This window comes from Chanodichthys erythropterus, chromosome 10 (assembly GCF_024489055.1).
Source record: "Chanodichthys erythropterus isolate Z2021 chromosome 10, ASM2448905v1, whole genome shotgun sequence".
Classification (NCBI taxonomy): domain Eukaryota; kingdom Metazoa; phylum Chordata; class Actinopteri; order Cypriniformes; family Xenocyprididae; genus Chanodichthys; species Chanodichthys erythropterus.
In genome coordinates, this window is record NC_090230.1 from 32,391,124 (window position 1) to 32,410,609 (window position 19,486).

General features: G+C 36.9%; 3 protein-coding genes across 4 annotated transcripts in view; 1 reads left to right on the forward strand and 2 right to left on the reverse strand.

Annotated features, from left to right (window-relative positions):
* The first annotated feature begins 2,665 nt into the window (after positions 1-2,665).
* Positions 2,666-7,684, forward strand: ube2l3a (ubiquitin-conjugating enzyme E2L 3a). The gene is made up of 4 exons (XM_067397355.1): positions 2,666-2,728; positions 3,632-3,727; positions 3,880-4,066; positions 6,867-7,684. Exons 1-4 carry the CDS (start codon positions 2,702-2,704, stop codon positions 7,019-7,021), a joined length of 465 nt encoding a protein of 154 aa, XP_067253456.1. The 5' UTR covers positions 2,666-2,701; the 3' UTR covers positions 7,022-7,684.
* Positions 7,685-9,423: 1,739 nt separating this feature from the next.
* ckmt2a (creatine kinase, mitochondrial 2a (sarcomeric)) lies at positions 9,424-15,225 on the reverse strand. Of its 2 annotated transcripts, none has more exons than XM_067397357.1 (10): positions 15,101-15,225; positions 13,546-13,735; positions 12,350-12,548; positions 11,860-11,955; positions 11,547-11,768; positions 11,045-11,130; positions 10,589-10,712; positions 10,324-10,458; positions 10,108-10,233; positions 9,424-9,657 (listed from the first exon to the last, which is right to left on the reverse strand). In XM_067397357.1, the coding sequence occupies exons 2-10, from the start codon at positions 13,692-13,694 to the stop codon at positions 9,541-9,543; spliced, it is 1,254 nt and encodes a 417-aa protein (XP_067253458.1). In that variant the 5' UTR covers positions 13,695-13,735; positions 15,101-15,225; the 3' UTR covers positions 9,424-9,540. The 2 variants fall into 2 exon arrangements, with proteins under 2 accessions (XP_067253458.1, XP_067253459.1); XM_067397358.1 differs by having other exon boundaries at positions 14,998-15,138.
* A 326-nt stretch (positions 15,226-15,551) lies between these two features.
* The window catches only part of rasgrf2a (Ras protein-specific guanine nucleotide-releasing factor 2a), a 40,591-nt gene continuing 36,656 nt past the window's right edge, over positions 15,552-19,486 (reverse strand). Inside the window, exons 26-28 of the mRNA XM_067397356.1 lie at positions 18,697-18,814; positions 18,499-18,567; positions 15,552-18,070 (exon numbers count right to left, since the gene is read on the reverse strand). Coding sequence (XP_067253457.1) covers positions 17,972-18,070; positions 18,499-18,567; positions 18,697-18,814 — 286 coding nt within the window. The 3' untranslated portion in view covers positions 15,552-17,971. The remainder of the gene's footprint in view (positions 18,071-18,498; positions 18,568-18,696; positions 18,815-19,486) is intronic.

Sequence of the window (19,486 nt, forward strand, 5' to 3'; positions counted from 1 at the left end):
TCATAACAATAATGTTTTACAGTGTATAGTCATTAAAGACTGATTTTAAGTTATAATAGGATGTAATAAACTATTGTCATACAATTGCAAAATTAAAAAATTATATTCAAGTGTGTTCATTACTTTATATGTAAATATATTAGGCCTATATTGTGATATATTAAAGGGCTAAGTGAACTGAAGATCAATTAAAAAAGGTGGTTAAATTTGCATCTAAAATACACATATACATTTATATTGGAATGCTGAAAGAGACATTATAATATGATTTGTCAGCATGCATGGGTTATGCATATATTGTGCATGAGACATTATAGTAAGGAAAAATATGCAACTTATGTCAGTGTTGTTGTGTAAGTTATTTTAAATGTTGTTAATATCAGCATATCAGCCTTGAGCAGTTGAACAATACAAGGATAGACATGAAACTGCACTTTTAATTCTTTCATATAATCAATATAAAAATTGCATAATTTATTCTTGAACTGACCAAATTTAATTTTAAATCCACTACTTTATCACTGTAAAAACTGATGGTTTAACTTAAAAAAAGTCAGTTACCTGACTGAGTTCATTGAAATTAAAAACATTTAGTTCATACAATAAAGGTGATTGATTTCATCAACAGAAACTCAAAATATTTTGTTATCTGAACCACATTAATTATCACGAAAGAAAAAATGTTGTGATAACAAATCATAAAAATAGTTTTTTACAGTCTATAGTCATGTATTAAAAACTGATTTTAAGTTATATTAGGAAGTAATTAACTATTGTCATACAATTGCATAAATTAAAAAGTTATATTCAAGTGTGTTCATTACTTCATATGTAAATATATTCGCCCTATATTGTGGTATATTAAAGGGTTAGTTCACCCAAAAATGAAAATAATATCATTTATTACTCACCCTCATGTCATTCTACTAAAACACAAAATAAGATATTTTTGATGAAATCCGATGGCTCAGTGAGGTTTGCATTTAAAACTCTCAAGGTCCACAAAGGTACTAAAAAACATATTTAAATCAGTTCATATGAGCTCAGTGGTTCAATATTAATATTATAAAACGACAAGAAGACATTTTGTGCGCCAACAAAAAAAAATAACGACTTTTCAACAATATCTATATGGGCTGATTTCAAAACGCTGTTTCATGAAGCTTCTGAGCTTTATGAATCTTTTGTTTTGAATCATTGATTCGGATCTCCTATCAAACGGCTAAACTGCTGAAATCACGTGACTTTGGCGCTCCGATTCACTGATTCGATTCGTAATGCTCCAAAGCAGTGTGTTTTGAAATCGGCCCATATAAATATTGTTAAAAAGTCATTATTTTGTTTTTTTGGCGCACAAAAAGTACTCTTGTCGCTTTATAATATTAAGATTGAAACACTGAACTCACATGAACTGATTTGTTTTTAGTACCTGAGAGTTTGAATGGCATTGCTCTCAATGCAACCTCACTGAGCCATCAAATTTAATCAAAAATATCTTAATTTGTGTTCTGAAGATGAACAAAGGTCTTACAGGTGTGGAACGACATGAGGGTGAGTAATTCATTACACTAATTTTGGATTACCTTACCTACAATACATTTTAGAAAATATCTTAATTCAAATATCTTTAAAAAATATCATAAAAGTATATAATTTGAATAAATAATTCAAATAATTGTTATATTCATCATGTTCTTTTTCCATGTTTTCTTTAATTTGGTTATGCTTGAATAGTTTTTAAATCAAAACTTTGATTATAATTTCATAACTTTAATTGAAGCCACATTTTTTTGTTGTTATTGCATATTCTGCTGCTTTGATCAAGAACAACAGGTCTATACGTGAACGTTCTCTGGTGTTACAGCAGGTGGAACTAGGTTAAAAATGATGAGCTATAGAAAGTACTATAGAAATGGGAAGTATAGATGTAAAGAGAAGGAAATATGTGCAACTACAAGGCTAAAAATTCCACTTTACTCTCTATTTCTTCTTTCATATTTCAGTTTTTCCATTACATATAGGCTACTTCAGTAAACAGACATGAGTAGCCTTATTGTGATCCAAAATTTGTGTTTGGGTCAGAATGTGTAGCACTAAAATGCTCGTCCACCCTCTAGTGGACTCGTTTTGGATTGCTTTCTTTCTTATAGGCTATTAAAGTAGATTCTACTTAAGAATATGAAAAATATTTATCTCTATATATAACATATATAGACAGGTAATGATATTTATAACATTTAGAATCGTTGTCATCTAAACAACTGTGTATTTTTCAGTTAACATAAGGTACGCACTTGTAAAAAAAAGTGTTCACGTGCTCGTGATTACAACTTGTAAACTGGGAGTTTTCAGAGAGCTCCTACTTGTACCACGTGACCGCTGTACCATTCATTTAGGCGTTGATAGTATCGTCATCTAGTTTTGTTTTTATTTTGTGTATCTTTTCTACAGTTGTACTGCTGAATGTATGTCAGATAAGATAATATGCTTATAAAACGAATTAGATTGTAACCATCATGAGGATATAAATGTTTATTAATTTATTCAAATGTATATTTATTAAAGTTTCTTATTTGTTTTAATCCTTAAAGCAGCTAAACCCTGCACCATATACTGATTAATTTTTTTTTTTTAATAATTACTTTGAACTGACTGAAGCGAATTCAACGAGCTTTGCATTGTGGGTACAAGCAAATCCAAGATGGCGGCGAGCAGGCGACTGCATAAGGTAAATATTCCTAAAAATCTACTTTTATGCATACTTGATACAGATTTTACTCGTTTTACCAACGTAAACACAAATATCACGAACTTGAATCGTTGTTCGTCGGAAAGCTGAAACTTTAGAGCACTCTGGTGTGAAATGTGATGAGGATGATGAGGAAGAAGCTAACGAGCTTAGCTGTAGTTCGAATATACACTTAAAATTAAAATAAACAGTCAAATAAAGCGCATGTGAAATAAACAGTGTTCTGGACGAGTCTAATTTATGATGTGGATCAGAATAAACTTTTGCACGTCGAATAAAGAATGTTTTCGTTGACAGAGGATGTTAGTTTAATAGATAAGCTAGAAACTTCCTTAACGGTAAGTTTATCAACTACGAACAAGTCACGAATTATGACCGAATTAGAATATAACGATAAATAAATCGTTTAATATGACAGACGAAGTTTTCTGGGCGGTCTTAATGTTTAATTTATGATGCAATGAGGAAAAGAAACAGGAAGTATGTCTGTCGTCTTTGTTTAAATCGTTTATAATTGACTAAATCTGCTTGAGATTGATGACACTTTGATAAATATATGATCTCTTTCATTTTTATTGATTTATAATCATATTTCATACTCTTAGGCTTTGCAGCCTGTTAAATGTGCAAGAACAATTCTCAGTATTTTGCCCAAATCCGTGCCATTTTAACAGATTTAAATGAAAGTAACTTGAATTTTTACAATGTAAATGCAACTATAGAGTTGTGATTTGTGTATTACAATTGCGCACATGACCACAGCGAAACCGAAAGTATCTTGTTCTCACTTTATGGTTTCTCAAATCTCTCAACGATTCGAGAAGTAAGTGTCAGGTTTCTTCATAGTGTCAACGCAACTGGATCATATTCTATGTTTTACAGGAACTTGATGAAATTCGCAAGTCTGGAATGAAAAATTTCCGCAACATTCAGGTGGACGAGTCCAACATTCTGACCTGGCAAGGACTCATTGTTCCTGTAAGTCTGAAAGCATCTCATAGGTTTTAATACTGCAAATGTGTTTCTCTAAAATTACTAAAGGTGTCATCACTGCCGTCCCTTTAGTATCCAATCAGAAAAGCTCTCTGTATTGAATCATTTTGAATCATGTGCCCCGTTTTGTTTTTCAGGACAACCCTCCATACGATAAAGGTGCATTCCGGATTGAGATCACATTCCCTGCAGAATACCCTTTTAAACCTCCGAAGATCACATTTAAAACAAAGATCTATCACCCGAACATCGATGAGAAGGGTCAGGTGTGCCTGCCAGTTATAAGTGCTGAGAACTGGAAACCCGCAACCAAAACTGACCAAGGTACGGCACGTCACTACGCCTTAAGACTTTCATTCATCTAAGGAACACAAATGAAGATCTTTTTAATGAAATCTAAGATGTCCCTCCATTAACAAGCTACGCAACTACCATTTTCTAGCCCCAGAAAGGTAGAAAAGACATCATTAAAGTAATCCATGTGACTCCAGTGGTTTAACCTCGGTTTTATGAAGCGACAAGAGTGCCTTGTTTGTGCAAAAAAATCATTTATTTACCCCTTTATTTTAGAGATGCACTGATGTGTCGGCTGATAAAAGCTATTGTTTAAAGCTGATTGTTTAAAAACGTCTGATTATCAATGCTGATTATATAGTGTTAATCAAAGTAGTGTTTAGTATGCAACTCATACATACTGTGTGTGAAGAAAATCACTCATGTTGAATTTTAACGCATTAACAGTTTAAAAATAGTGACTCTTTTTGATCCTATTACCCGTTGTTCAAGCCAGGGTTGCCAGGTTTGCATTTTTATTTTTTGCTACATCAAATATTATTTGTTGCACCTCCCATCCAATAATCACAAAAAGCTTTGTTACTTCTGATAAGAATAAATTTTGACACTCTTAAATGTGACGTGTCAGATCACTGTAGTGGCTCAGTTCAGGCGGCAGCACGGATTGAGTCTTTTCTTCTTCTTCAATACAAGTTATATCTCGAAAAACATGCATGAACATCAAAGGTATATTGAAAGTTATATATAGCCTAGTACAACTTACCGTAATTTATCATGTCTCATGTAATCACTTTTATTTGTGTTTCAACCGCAGAAAGACGTCAATAAAACAGCTTGTGAACAATGTCACATCATGTCACATTTACTTCAGGAATGTTTTCCAATGTTCACAGTTCCTTAGCTATCTGTATATAAAAAACACTAGAGAGGAGCCTATTTACTGTTAATTATATGTGTGTAAATTTGCCATGAAGACAACAAGTGCTTATGAAAACTACCTTTTGTGATACTAATACAAACATTTCAGTTTTTATTTGAGTGTAATTATCTGAAAATAAACAGCAGCTGAATTTAAAACTTCTGCTGTTAATTGTAACCTTTAATATTGTACTGTACCAAATGAGAGGGTTCGCTGTATAGTTTGCAACATTATTTGGGAGAGATTTTTTTTCCTTAAGAAAAACTAAACTATCCGGTATTGCCATCGGCTGATATCATTCTGAATATGGTATCGGCAGAGAAATTTAGTATCGGTGCACCTCTACTTTCTTTACAAAGAATTAATCTCCAATGCACGTTTACTTAACACCATCCGCTCTTGTGTCAACACATGCATGTGTAATGGTGCTCTCGTGCGCAAGTCTGCTCAGATGGTCTTATTATTGGGAGATACGAGGGTCCGTGGCTCTACCATTGGAGAAAGTGCAACGGTTAATGTGGATCACTGATTCGTACCTGTAGAGCAATTGTCCTTGATGTCTCTTATAAAATGCATTTTTTTCGGTGTAAACTCTAAAAATAGATCAATCAAAAACAAATGTTAAAGAGCAAACGTGGAAGATTCATTAAATAAGCTATTTCCTCACAAAAGCATTTTATTTAGTGTAGTGAAGCCTCTCCTCCATTGACATCCATTAAAAAAACCTGCTTCTTGTCTTCTTCCCTGCGCTTCAACACAACACGGATGCGTTACACGAACATGCGTTAGAGATTGATATTTTGTACATAAAGTGGTAAATTATGTTTTTTTGCCCAAACTAAGCACTCGCGTCACTTCATAAAATTGAGGTTAAACCACTGGACTCACATGGATTACTTTAATGATGTCATAACTAGGGTTGCAACTAACAATTATTTTTATAATTGATTAGTTGGCAGATTATTTCTTCGATTAATAGGATAAAAGCCCAATTTTCTTTTCTTGTTTTTTTTTCTTTCCTTTTTTTAAATTTTATTGACAACACACTATTCCACATCATGCCCAATGCTGTCCTTCAAACAAACACGCCAAATGAATGCTATGAAAACATATAATGAATATTATATATGAATGTCTTACATTTGTATTCAATTATATGCTGTTATCCCATTACAGTTACTATTCTCATAAAATACTTGAATGAAATATTGACTTTTAAACCTAAATGTAACTTGACATCCAACAACAGATATTTCATCAAAATTAATATTTTTGCACTAAATTTTAATTGTCTCCCTCTCTAATGCATCCTGTCTGTTTCAGTAAATTCTGAAGTTTAACACAGACTTGTCAGGACAAGCCTTCATACAAAATTGAAACACTTGTGTAACACAGATACGGATAAGAAAGTGAAAAAAAAAAAATTACACTAATGCATTAGCTTGAAGCTTAAAATAAAGTATTGTCATGTGTTGGGCATCGTTTGGATCACATAACTTTCGCGCAGCAGTTTCCTCTATTTTTGCATGCATTTTGTCTATAGAAATGCATTATTCAGTGCTGTAATTTGACCCAACTGGCGGAAGTTTTCCGTGCATGGTGGGTAGATGGAACTAATCGATAATGACGTTCATTGTCTATGATTTTCATTATTGATTATTATCGATTAGTTGTTGCAGCTCTAGTCTTTACTGTCTTTCTGCGGCTTTAAGGTGGTAGTTGCGTAGCCTGTCAATGGAGCAACTGAAAGCTCTCAGATTTCATTAAAAAGATCTTCATTTGTGTTCAAAAGATGAACAAAAGTCCTACGGGTTTGAAGTGACGTGGGTAAGTAATTAATAACAGAATTTTCATAAAAAAATATTTTTAAAAATGTGCATAAAAATATATTTTTTTGCCCTCTTTAACCAGTAATCCAGTCTCTCATCGCCCTCGTCAACGACCCCCAACCAGAACACCCGTTGAGGGCCGACCTAGCGGAGGAATATTCAAAAGACCGTAAAAAATTCTTTAAGAATGCAGAAGAGTTTACAAAGAAACACGGTGAGAAGCGGCCAGTGGACTGATATCGCATGGGCGCGTTTCCCATGTTTCTGCTTTGCCCACTCCTCCAAAACCGTTTCCCCCAATCCGAGTCCCCGCCAGTCCGCCCTCACTCTCGGTCACCCGTGGATCCAGCGTCCAGCATCCCAGCCGCATTTCACCTTCGACAGAAAGACCCGAGACTTCTCAGCCTCTGGGTGTTGAAGTATGTTGAAATTGTGATCAGGGGAACATGCAAATGAGAACTTGATAAAAGTGGTGAGATTTGGGGGTGGGGAAGGACGGGGGCAAAAGGTTGTTCCTTTTAATTTGTTCTTAAATTGCACAGAGATGTGTTCAGGTCATGTAATCTGCTGTGTGATAAATCTTGACCGTTTTCATAGCAGAATACTACGGTGAACCAGAGTATAATGTTAAGTCTTTCACTTTCACATTTATGACATTGAGGAAAACAAATCCAATAGTTCATTGAATGAAAACACATAATACGTCAAAGGTGTGTGGCAAATGTTTCTTTTATATTTCTCTCTCATCTCTGTAATTGTTTTTATTTTTTTCTTAGGTTGCACTGTTTTCTGTGGAATAAGATTTCATGTTCGTCATAATCTCAGTTTGTAACTCATTGAATCACCAACTAGTCACTGTCACCAATATAATGTTTATGATGTCATAAAAAGTAAAGCAAAAATGACTTTGTGTCTGGCTGAATGTCATATATCTCTAAACCTTTCTTGGAAACACAAAAATTTAAAGTGAGATTGTCTTTTATAATGTCTGAAACTAAACAAGTATGATACTTCCTTTAACTACTTGTGAAGAAATCATATTAGGAATATAATACCTCTTTTCACTAGTTAACTGGCAGAAAATTAGGCAGGGTAAGGTTAACATAAGGTTAACAGGGTAAGGTTAACATAGTACTTATGTAGTACTACTGCTTACAAAAAATTACTAATGAGTACTATTTTGTAAAGGTTTAAGGAAGCTTTTTTTGTGTGTGTGTGTGTATGATATTAATTTCGAAAATTACTGTAGAGTGTTTCTTAAAAAAAAAAAATACCCATACAGTTGGTCCAAAATTCACAACCTCTAGTATATCTAACGATGAAGCGCTTCATCATCATGACCATTAGGGGGCACCATTTGATATGTTTGATCTAGGAAGACGTGCTCGCTGAAATTAACCGCCAAATCACTGAAGAAAATCTGCTTAAAATATTGGATTAAGGATTTCAAGGTAAATGGGCCAATTTGTTCAATTTCCTTTAGAATATATTTATTTTCATAGACTACAGAGCAAGAAGTTTACTTGTGTTACCATAGTACTAATATGGTTATTGCGGACCTTAACTACAAAATTACTGGTAATTTGCCTCCACTTTAATCGAAAAAGAAGTCTAAAAACATGATACCATAAATTCTCAATAATGGTAGTCATACGTACAGCGTCACACACAGTATTCTTAAATTTTTTTTCAGGGCATATGTATATAATAACATTCATTACATAATTTAACCTATAATTGGCTGAATTTCAAAAGTGCTACATATTTTAACATTCTCCTGCTCAAAAAGTAAGTGGTGGAAAATGTTGTATTACTATCATCATTGGCTACAATATGGGGTTTGATTGCATGGACGTCTAAAAATACCCCTCTGTATTTTTTCAGTGGCCTCTACAGACAACATAGTAAACCCATTTTGTTGAAGCACAGACACATATTTACCCCCACCCCTAACCCGCTTTTCTCTTAAGTATAGAACCAAGATTAGCATTATTAAATACGTCACTAAGCAGCTCTAAATGGAGAAATTAGCCCCACTGGATTAGTCTAACGATGGGAGGCCAGTGTCTGGCGTTCAATTGATTACAGTTCAAACTATTGTGTAAAGAGGGTGCTGTCAAATGGACCTTTCAGCATTTTACAAATGTTGAAAGATTGTTTGGATTTTTATTGCATATAATAAGCAACTGGATGATTAAATAGACTTTGAGGTGGTGATGTTGTGTTAAGTCAGACCCCAGACTCATTAAGAAATCTTCAAGAAAAAGAGTCTTGGTTTGATTAGTATAGTGCATGAGCCATGTGTCTAGACATTGGGTTCCTAGAACCTTAGCTCAATGTTGTCGTGATAAACCCATTACTGTCTGTGTTAGCAGAGCAATTGTGTCGACATTGATAGTAACATCCTGCTGCTAAATACTTAAGAGTAAAAAGCTTCTGGCAGCAACATAAGATGAGTCTACCCTGCAAAGCAAGCAACGCCAACTAGAGCACCTGCTTTAGCAAAAGAAGCTATATACGCCGCTACCAAGTATATTGGCTTTGTTGATTGTAATAGCAGAGCTCTAGCAATTGCTTGCTGTGTGCACACGTCATGATGTTAGTGGTTGCAAAGAAATAAGAAAGCATTTGTAGTTTTAGGGTTCATTTTATTGAGCTTACTATACATATAAGACCTTCAGTTCTGGGATTGGTGGAAGGAGTGTCCATGTTTCTCTTTGCTGTACTGGATCCAGCCTTCATCAGAAGAGTGTTGCTTACTTCTTAAAATGTTGGATGGGTGCAGGGATCTTGATATCCTGGCCCTTCTCCAGCCTTTTCTCACACTCTACAAGGTAGTTGACACCATCAACGACCAGCTGCACCAGTTCCACCTGGCACAGAAAAGCAGAGTTACACCAGAATCTTATGCACATGTAACCGGTCTTGCTCAACCTGCTCCAAGCAGGATTCGAACTGGCATTGGAGGCAGGAGCGCTAACAAGAACACTAAAGACAGCAGTGTCTAGCAGGGGAGTGAGGTTTACACGCACAACTCTTACTGGCCTACATTACACTCACCCCCCCTAAACCTCACTTCTGTCCGGGTCACGGCACCAAATGTAACCGGTCCTACTCGACCTGCTCCAAGCAGGATTCAAACCGGCGTCTCCTGCATGGGAGGCAGGCATGCTAACAAGGATGCTAAAGACCGCAGCCTCCAGCGTCAGTCACTAGTGTGCCTCTTGAGGCCAGGGGAGTGAGGTTTACAGGCACAGCTCTTCCTGGCCTACATTACACATGTAAATCTCTATGTTGTTAACCCAATGGCTTGAATGACCTACCTCGGATTTGCCCAGGCGGTCAAGGTTTGAGATGTCAAAGGTGTCGCCCACCGCAGCTGTGTCCACGCCTCCAGTGCCACGCTTCTGCAGCCGCAAGTTATCCAGAATCTTGCCAAAACGAGGGTCCTACAGGCAATTGTTTTAATTAGACAGGTTTTCACCATTCAATACACTTTCCGAAAGATTTCACTATAAGATAAAGCTAATTACTGTTACCTTGCTGAGCTTTGGCAAGCGGACGTGTACACCAGCCCTGAGGCCAGTGCCCAGGTTGGATGGGCAGGTCAGTACGTAACCAAGACGTTCATTCCACATGAACTCCCAGCCTCGCTCCTGAATCAGTTGTTCCACCTGTTCAACAGAGAAGCAGCCAACAGATGAAAACCATTAACTTTACAGGACAATTTTACAGATGAGACAATCAAATATATACAACTCTAGAGCAGTCAGCTTGGTTAATGGACAAGTATGATGGTTTTACCTGTTTGAGTCCTCTGCAGAACCTCTCAAACACCCTTTTCATGTTGCCGCCCTTCTCCATGGAGATGACACGGGTGTGGTCTTCCTCATTGATCCATATTAAGAAGGTCTTCTCATTGTTATGCCTTGCAAATGATTGGATGTTTAGGAGACAAGAAGGAGCTCTTGCTCAAAACCAAAATGCCATGTAGGAACCATATAATGTATATGGGCGAATCACTGTCACTCATGCCAGTTAAGTTCTTCATGCTTTATGAAGTCAAGAGCCTCTTGCAATAGTGTTCCATGTCATGCATTCAATCTAACATTGAATTTAAGCTACCTATGAATACAGTTTATCTGAAGGTAGTTCTTTACTTGCAGGCAAATATTAGAATTTTTATATATTTCTTATGTGACTTCTTGTTAGCAACACAAATGGTGATCAAGTCATGCTAAGAACTTCGTAAAGCCATACCAGATGCCTCTTGCATCTGGCCAGTCACGGGCCATAAAGGCACAAGTCAACAAAGGGGACACAGGTTTGTCAAACAGGAAGTGGTCCTACAGAAGGATAAAAGGTAGACAAAGGTAGGTGGAACTAGAGAAGTAGAACAGAATAAGGGGAAAACCAGACGCTTGGAAATTCGCTTGAGTCAAATGTAACCTATAAAAAACTTGGAAAAGTTGGGATTGTTAGGGCTGTGCTACCATGTCTTCTTCTCTCTCACTCTAGCCTTACCAGATCCCACGAGCATCGGGCCAATCCCTGGCCATCCCAGATGCAGTGAGCAGAGGAGACACAGGCTTGTCAAAGAGAAAATGCTCCTAAGCCATGCCAGCATGAAAGGAAGAGTTCAGCATCATGATGTGTGGAAACTCCATTAAAACCAATCACATTATCAACCAAACACTTAACCTAGAACCCAGTCAGGACCAAAATATCCCATGAAAGAAAGAACTTTATGGAAGCAGCTCACATCGATAAGTGTCTGCTGCTCGGCTTCACTCATTTCAGTCAGGCTGTAGTAACGTCCAGAGAGGTCTCCTTTTAAGCCAGCCAAGGCCTGGACAACCACTCTTTCCACTTCACGCCGCTCAGAGCGGCTGCAGGCAGGGGGAAGACTGAGGCCACGGATGCTGCGGCCTGTGCGGACGCGGGAGGACAGGACGTAGTGTTCGTCAAATACGCCTGAATGGATCTGCAAGATAAAAAACAACCAGAATGAAAACAAAATCAAATGGAACTCTGAGAAACGTATTTTATATGAAGAGATAAAAACAGATGTGCACCTTGGAGGCATCCAGGTCAGTGGGATGCTTCATAGTCTTTGGGTCATAGCCATTGTGTCTATCCTTGATTACAGGATCAAAGATTTCAGCAAACACCTACAACAGAGAAGTCAAGGGTGTTGTCCCTCCTAAGTAGTTTGCAAGACATCAAGAGAGGAGAGGCAAAATCAGATCTTGTAGAAAAGACCAGCTTATACAATAATGAATTTGACTTGGCCAAGCTGGTTTATGTTGTTTAGAAGTGTTTTTTTTTGCTGGTCTGGCTAGCAGACCAACATAGGTGTACCTTTCACCAGCAAAACTTCCAATGAAGCTAGATAGCTGACCAACATAGCCATACCCTTCACCAACAAAATGTCTGCTGGAGCAGGATGACTAAGGAAGCCTGCTGGTTAAGAAGCCAGCATCCTAAATACAATGCATGCTGGTCTTTTCAGAAAGGGTTGAACAAATCTTCCTTTAGAAGAGAAGTATGAATGTATTGCTGTACCTCATAGCTCTCCTCGTCACCAGCGACCATCCCAACTGTCTTGATGAAGGGATGACCGGGGTTGTCCACACCAGTCTGAATGCACTGGTCAAGAGTCCAGTTGTTTGGGGTAACCCTGTCCCTCAGCTTGGCATAGATGGCAGGGGTCAGCGCACTGGCCATACAGTTGTTGTGTTTGCGAAGGTCAGGGAAGTCAGCACTGTTGAGGAACACAGTGTCACATCATAAGTCTTATTCTGTCTTTGACCCTGTGGAAGAAGTGACTCAGAGGAAAATTATGTACAAGATTTTTGGCAATAACCCTCATGGAATTCTTGTAGAAATGAGGAGTTTGATCAGCAGTAGAGTGAAGCAATCTTGATACCACAGGGCGTACTACAGAAGGTCATTTCAATCTACTGCTATAAGACTATTCAACTCATTCACTTTGTGCAGAGTAATGATATCAGTCATATCACGAGACTACACTAGTGTAGACTTTAGTACGGTAGTGGATTACTACCCGAAAGTCTATCCAGGATTATGTCAGTGTGGACTCAGATGATCGCAAAGCCTGAGAGTGGCATTTGGGGCAGATGGACTTCTTGTGAACTTGGCCTAAATCCAAAATCTATAGGACTGTGACAAGAGACTGACTGATCATAAACAGTTACTGCAGTTTCTCAGCTGACTGTTCAGGGTTTAGGGTGTTGGTCTTGGATCAACCTAAAAGACCAACTCGCTTCACAGTAGGTTCTTTCAAGAAACTTCAGTCTTGGACTGCTGATCTGATTTGATCTTTGGCATCTAATAGCGTGGAGTGTAAAAGAGGTAATGTGTGGGACAGGACATAAGCTACTTAAGTGTCATGTTCCCACCCATTTACCTTTCACTCAGTTAACGTGTGGCACTTCATCACACAGTACATCATGAGCTCTACGCCTGATCATATTTTTTTCCATTACAGAACAGGTGCAAGTTAACTCTGATGGAATAGAAACATACCGCACCCTTCTGGGTGCATTTGATGAATGTTAAAATCATATTAGCCTCTCATGCATTTTATTCAGACATGATTACTGAATTAGCGATGTGTCAATTGACAAATGGTAATCATAAAGCAAGCAAGAGTCTTGATATTTGCTATACACTCACTAGCTATATTCCATGCAGTATTATCAATGGGATGTAATTGAATTCACCACTCTAGTGCTTACCTGGGAGGGTATAGTTTCCTCCTCTGTTCTGCTGAAATGGCAGCACTGTCACTCAGTAGATAACCGGTTGCCACAGCACCAGCTCCAAGGCTCGCCATGAGCAAGCCAGTGGTGCGGCTCGACATCATCTTGGCGAATGAGCTTGCCATCTTCACACCGTTTTTTGTCAAAAAGTTCAGACGGGTCAGCACTGGTAGAACAGAATGGCAAGGTTTTCAGAATGATCATAGCAAAAAATGCTCCATTTCAGACTATAGCAATCAAACAAATATTGTGTTAGTTGACAGATGGTGCCCTTGGCTGAAAAGTGTCACCTGGTTTAAGATGGCAGCCTACTGACTGGTTACATCTCAAATCTTAAAGACTTGTCCTTTACCGGTTTTTAAAGGACAATTATGGAGAAACCTTTATAATGTTTCTGAGGATTTTCTTAAATATAGGGCATAGTTTAGTAGTCAAGCTAAACAGAATTTTGTCAATGAGAACCAAACAAAACTTCAGATTCATTTCAAATGCAACTCTACAGTTTGAAAACCTACAATTAACCACACTAAAGACAGTCCCCCAAATATTAAGTGCATTTGTCAATGAATATGGGTTTTTCTAATGCAGATTCTTAAACTTTAACATTTGGTGACATCATTGAAAAATCCAACCCTGTTGACACTACTGTCTAAAAGTGAAAGTGTTATTAATAGACTAGCAGACTACATGAAGTGTTTGGAACGAAGCCCCTACTGGCATCAGTCTATCCTGAGGCCTCGTGCTCAGCAGTGACATTCTGAACCGGTCACACAAGTGGATACAAGACCCAGCCAGAATCTGGCAGCCTGAACTCAGATCTACATAAAACAGCAAAACCATGAACACTCTGTGATACTTCTGAGCAGGTGGCCCGTCAGCACTTCACTGTGGTTTAAAGTCTATCTCTCGGCGGAGTTGTGGGGGATTATTAGGCTTTTAACCCAAGGATTAGTCTATAATGTTTGGAGAAAACCATTAAATAATAATCTAGTTGTTAGGGTTTGATAGCTATAGCTAGGTTATGGTATAATCTAGATGTCTGATAAACCTGGCATTGTACATTACGAATATTGTTGGCTCTTTGACAAATTGCTTTTGTAAGTCGCTTTGGATAAAAGCATCTGATACATGCATAAATGTAAATGTAAGATGCTACAACTACTGTATAATGTCCTTAAAGATGGCACAGTGATTCCACTAAATGCTTCTTGTGGAAATAGTAACCTGTGCCGTATGGGTATCTGCAATATATTTTACAAACAAGTTTTAAAATGAATCAAAAGTTCTATCAAATATGCACTGCAGTGCACTTTGTAAATATCCAAGCAAAAAAAAAAAAAGTTAATGGTTGGCTTTACCACATTGCACACGGCATTCTCAATATTTTCAGTTAAATGAAAAATGATATTAATGAAAACTATTTCTTACCAGCCAACGAAATTCCTTATTCTCAAACTTAGCTTTAGTTCACTCTGGATAAGGATCTACATTCAAGTGATTTTTATGATTAAGTAGTAGAAGAAAGTTTTACCTGTAGAGTCTCCTCTGTTACAGTAGGCTGTGTCAGGAAGCACACAGTCTGAGAGTGAAGCTGGCGGTCCTCCCAGGATATGGGATTAGAAGCCGACCTGATGGCCAATCCTCTTCCACGTAAGTGCCAGGTCATAACCCATGTCTGGCGTCCGGCTTGTCCTTGAGACCTGCTGCCATGGTCCAGCATTTTGCGCTATACACAGCCTCTTAAACAGAACCACTATCAGCTCTTTAAAACTTATCAGTTTTATATGGAAACATGGACTTCTACAGTACTTTCTTAAAATCTCAATCACAACTTTGAGATGCACAAGACAGCCAGAATTATAGATAAACACATTGATATATCTAATTGATCTTTTGAATGCATAATAGAAAACAAGCATACAGAAGATAAGACAAAAAAAGTTTTATTTCATAATTTACAGTTATGTCAATGGATAGGTGTACATTTATGTTAGTGATTGAAAAAAGACATGTATGTGAATTCAAATATGAAAAGAGGTAAAGACACTCCTTCTTGAAGTGTGCACGAGTCAACAACATTGTTTAAATAAAAACAACAACGCAGGGCTGCTTAAAGTTCTCAATGACTACGTTTTCCAGGTAGAAGTTAAAATAAACACATATATAACCAATTAAATAAACAGGGCACTGTACATATTCTGCTGAAACTATGTTTGAATTAATCAAAAAACAGTAATCTGTTTCTATTTATACAAAAACAGACTTAAAATGCACACTTAAAAGCATTTGTTTAAAAATTTAATTCTGACACGATACAGATGTGTAGAGTAAACTTTATGAAAAAACTGTATACTGGTTAATAAATCCCTGCTCAAGTTGAAATCAGCAATAAACGACATCTGCGTTCACCAAAAAGTACCATCTTTATGGATTGCCGTGTAAACACCATGAAACACATATATGGAAATAAATCAGTGCTAAAGTACCTTGGCATTACCATCACTGTATCATGGTCATTTTTAACAGTTTCATTAACTCTTTCCCCGCCATTGATGAGATTTTCCGTCATTTACGACACAACCTATCACAAGGGTTCTCAACTCTGGCTCTCGAGGTCCACTTTCCTGCAGAGTTTAGCTCCAACCTTGATCAAATCTAAATAGATACACAAAGACGGTGCACTCATGTTACTATGAATTGGAGAAAGTGCAACTCACAATATGGGAGAATAAGTCCCGCCTTCTAAATAAAAGAGCCAATTGGTAAAGTCAATAACACTGCAGCTGTCAACAGTCAGCGTTCTGAGATGTGCACATGTGCATTGGCTGGTTCAACCTGAAAAATTCAGTTTTTTGTCATGATTTGAGGGTTTAGAAGGAAAATTTATGGGTCAGCTGTTTCATTGGTGATTTCAATTATGAAATTTAATAATAAGCTTGGTGATTTTGATGTTTCCCCATTCAAAGAGGTAGGGGAGGTGTTTCAAAGATGGCCTCTGAGCAAAATGAGTTGCCTTAAAAGGACTTTGATCAAACTCACCGGCCTGTAACAGTAATCCTGAAGACCTTGATAAGCTTGTTCAGGCACGTTTGATTAAGGTTGGAGCAAAACTCTGCAGGAAAGTGGACTTTGAGGGCCAGAGTTGCGAACTCTTTCATTAGGGGGGCGTTATTATGGATCTTCTGAAATAGTACAGAATCTCCAGATCCAAAAAATAAGCACAAACAAGCAATAGAAGCATTGCTTACGCACATGTTAGCTAACGTGATCATCAAACATTCAAAACTGAATATCATTACCGAATGAAATGTTGAACCCATGAAGTGGAAACAAAACTTTGGGGGTGTTGATAGACTTGATCTACTCCATTTATATTTTGATCATTGTTCTAAATCCGTTATGAACAAAATCTTTGACAAAAACGAGATTTTCTCAGTTTTTTGTTCAAAATATTGCTTTTTTATGAAACACTCAGTCATACTCACAAAGCTAAGATAGGCTCTGTTCTTTCTTTTGATATATTGTATGTTCAGATATATACATACAACAAAATATTCTGGGGGCCATGAAAGATTTGTGAAAATGATCACAAAAACGTTGGCAGGGAAAGAGTTAAGTGTAGAATATACATAAATGCTTTGTTAATCCATAAGTTACAGACAAAAATTTAAAATATAATGAATGTTCTAAGATTACTGTATATTAAATACAGATTCATGCAAACACATGCCAAAAATATCAAATATTTCTACGAACAAAAACATGCTAAATGAGCAAATGCAGCCTCGTGGCAAAAATGCAACTGACCTGCTGTGTAAACGAATGATCCCTAACATTAACAACTGACAAATATTTCTTTTGGTAAACAGTAAAGGTGCTTGTTTGAGCTTCGACATTTCAGCAAACTCCAGATTAATGAACTGACATGATTGTCATACATATGGGCGGATTTTAATTGACGAGTGATTAAGAAACTTGCTTGTCAAAATAGGACCAGCGAACATCAATCACACACTTCAGCGACAATCATCTGCACACATACAAATATGATTCTCATTATACTAAAGGAATGATCAGAGTTTTAAAATGGATTTGATATTTTGCATTCAGGAAAAAACATTTCAAGAGATTATCAAATTGATATTAAAATGTATCATGCTAGAAATATGCACTCCAGAATATAATAACTGTACATAATATTTACAAAAAGGCACATTTATACCTGAGTTTACAGAAGAAAAAAATTCACAGTACAAAATTATATGCAATGAAGTAAATATATGGAAAGATTGACGTTTTTATAATGGACAGACTTTAGTTCAGATGGAAGTATTGATTCCCACAAACTGACTACAACTCTCTTACTTAATATCTGCGTCTGGTGTAAACATTCTTGTCACGCTTAGTTGGCAGGAGGGAGTCTTGGCTCAATCTTCAGAGATAATTCATAAAGTGTGTCCTCGTCCATTACAAGAGTCTTGTCAAGGAGGAACTGTGTTACCTGAGAGAAGAACAGTGAATCATAACATGATTCCACACTTGGTTCAATTGTTAGCACACACATCCAGACTGAAGCTTACTTCCCTTTCATGTTTCAAGTCTGCACCAAATTGCATATTTTGCTCAGTTTTGGCCTCTGAATAAAATTGAGCCGTTTTTTCCTTCTCGAGTGTGAGCTCCCTATTCTCACTATATCATTATACTATATGAGTCGTAAAAGCCTGATGCATAAAATATGATACTAAACAAAAAACACACATGCAAACTTTTTTTTGTCTACAGGTTCCATTTCAGAAAACATTCTGAGTATTATTTCATATGTCAGGATGTACAGGGTTAAAGTCAGTTGTGCATGAGCAATGTAGTGTGCACTTGGCCTAAAGCAATTCTGCTGCTTCCATAAGGTTTCGCTATACGTCAAGACGGTACCTTGGGTTGCAGTTCTATCCTGTAGGGCGCCTGCTGAAACTGTCGTATCTCTCGTATTATGTGTGAGATCTGTGAAATGCAACAAAAGTCAAAACTCTTTACTGATGACTACAAAATGTGAACTGCATCTTTGAAAATCCTGATAGCATCCTGACACCATAAGCTCAAGATGTAAACTGGAGTAATTTGAGCATTTACCATCCTCATTTTAGAGAAGTTGACGAGCCCCTCCTCTGTGAAGTTGGGCGTTCCTTCCTCGATAAATGCCAAATCCGTCAGGTACATGCCCAGATAGGGCACACACGGAGGGTTACAGCTGTGGATTAATTTCAGCATCAAAAAAAGTTACAGTGTATGTTTTTATATTCTATGGAAGCTTGTTTCTGCCACTAAATAAAAAAAAATAAAAAAGGAAATTGAGACTTTATCTCGCAATTGCGAGTTTGCATCTCACAGTTCTGACTTTTTTCTCAGAATTGCATGTTATAGTCAGAATTGTGTGATATAAAGACAGAATTGCATGATATAAAGTTGCACTTCTGACTTTTTATCACGCAATTCTGACTATAACTCACAATTCTGACACACTCTCAGAATTGCAAGATATAAACTCACAATTCTGAGAAAAAACGTCAGTCTTTTTTCTCCTCACAATTTGACATTATAACACGCAATTCCAAGAATTCTAAGAAAAAAGTCAGATTCGCGAAAAAAGTCAGAATTGTGATATAAACTTGCAATTCTGACTTTTTTTCCTCACAATTGTGAGTTTATATCACGCAAATATGGAAGAGGATTAGGGCCAAGCAATAATAAAAAAATAAAACCATCTTGAGATTAAAGTTGTTAAATTTCGAGAAAAAAATTTGTTACATTTCGAGAAAAAAGTTGAGGTAAAATGTTGAGAATAAACATTAAATTATGAGAACAAATTCGTAATTTAACGAATTTGTTCTCGTAATTTAACGACTTTTTTCTCATAATTTAA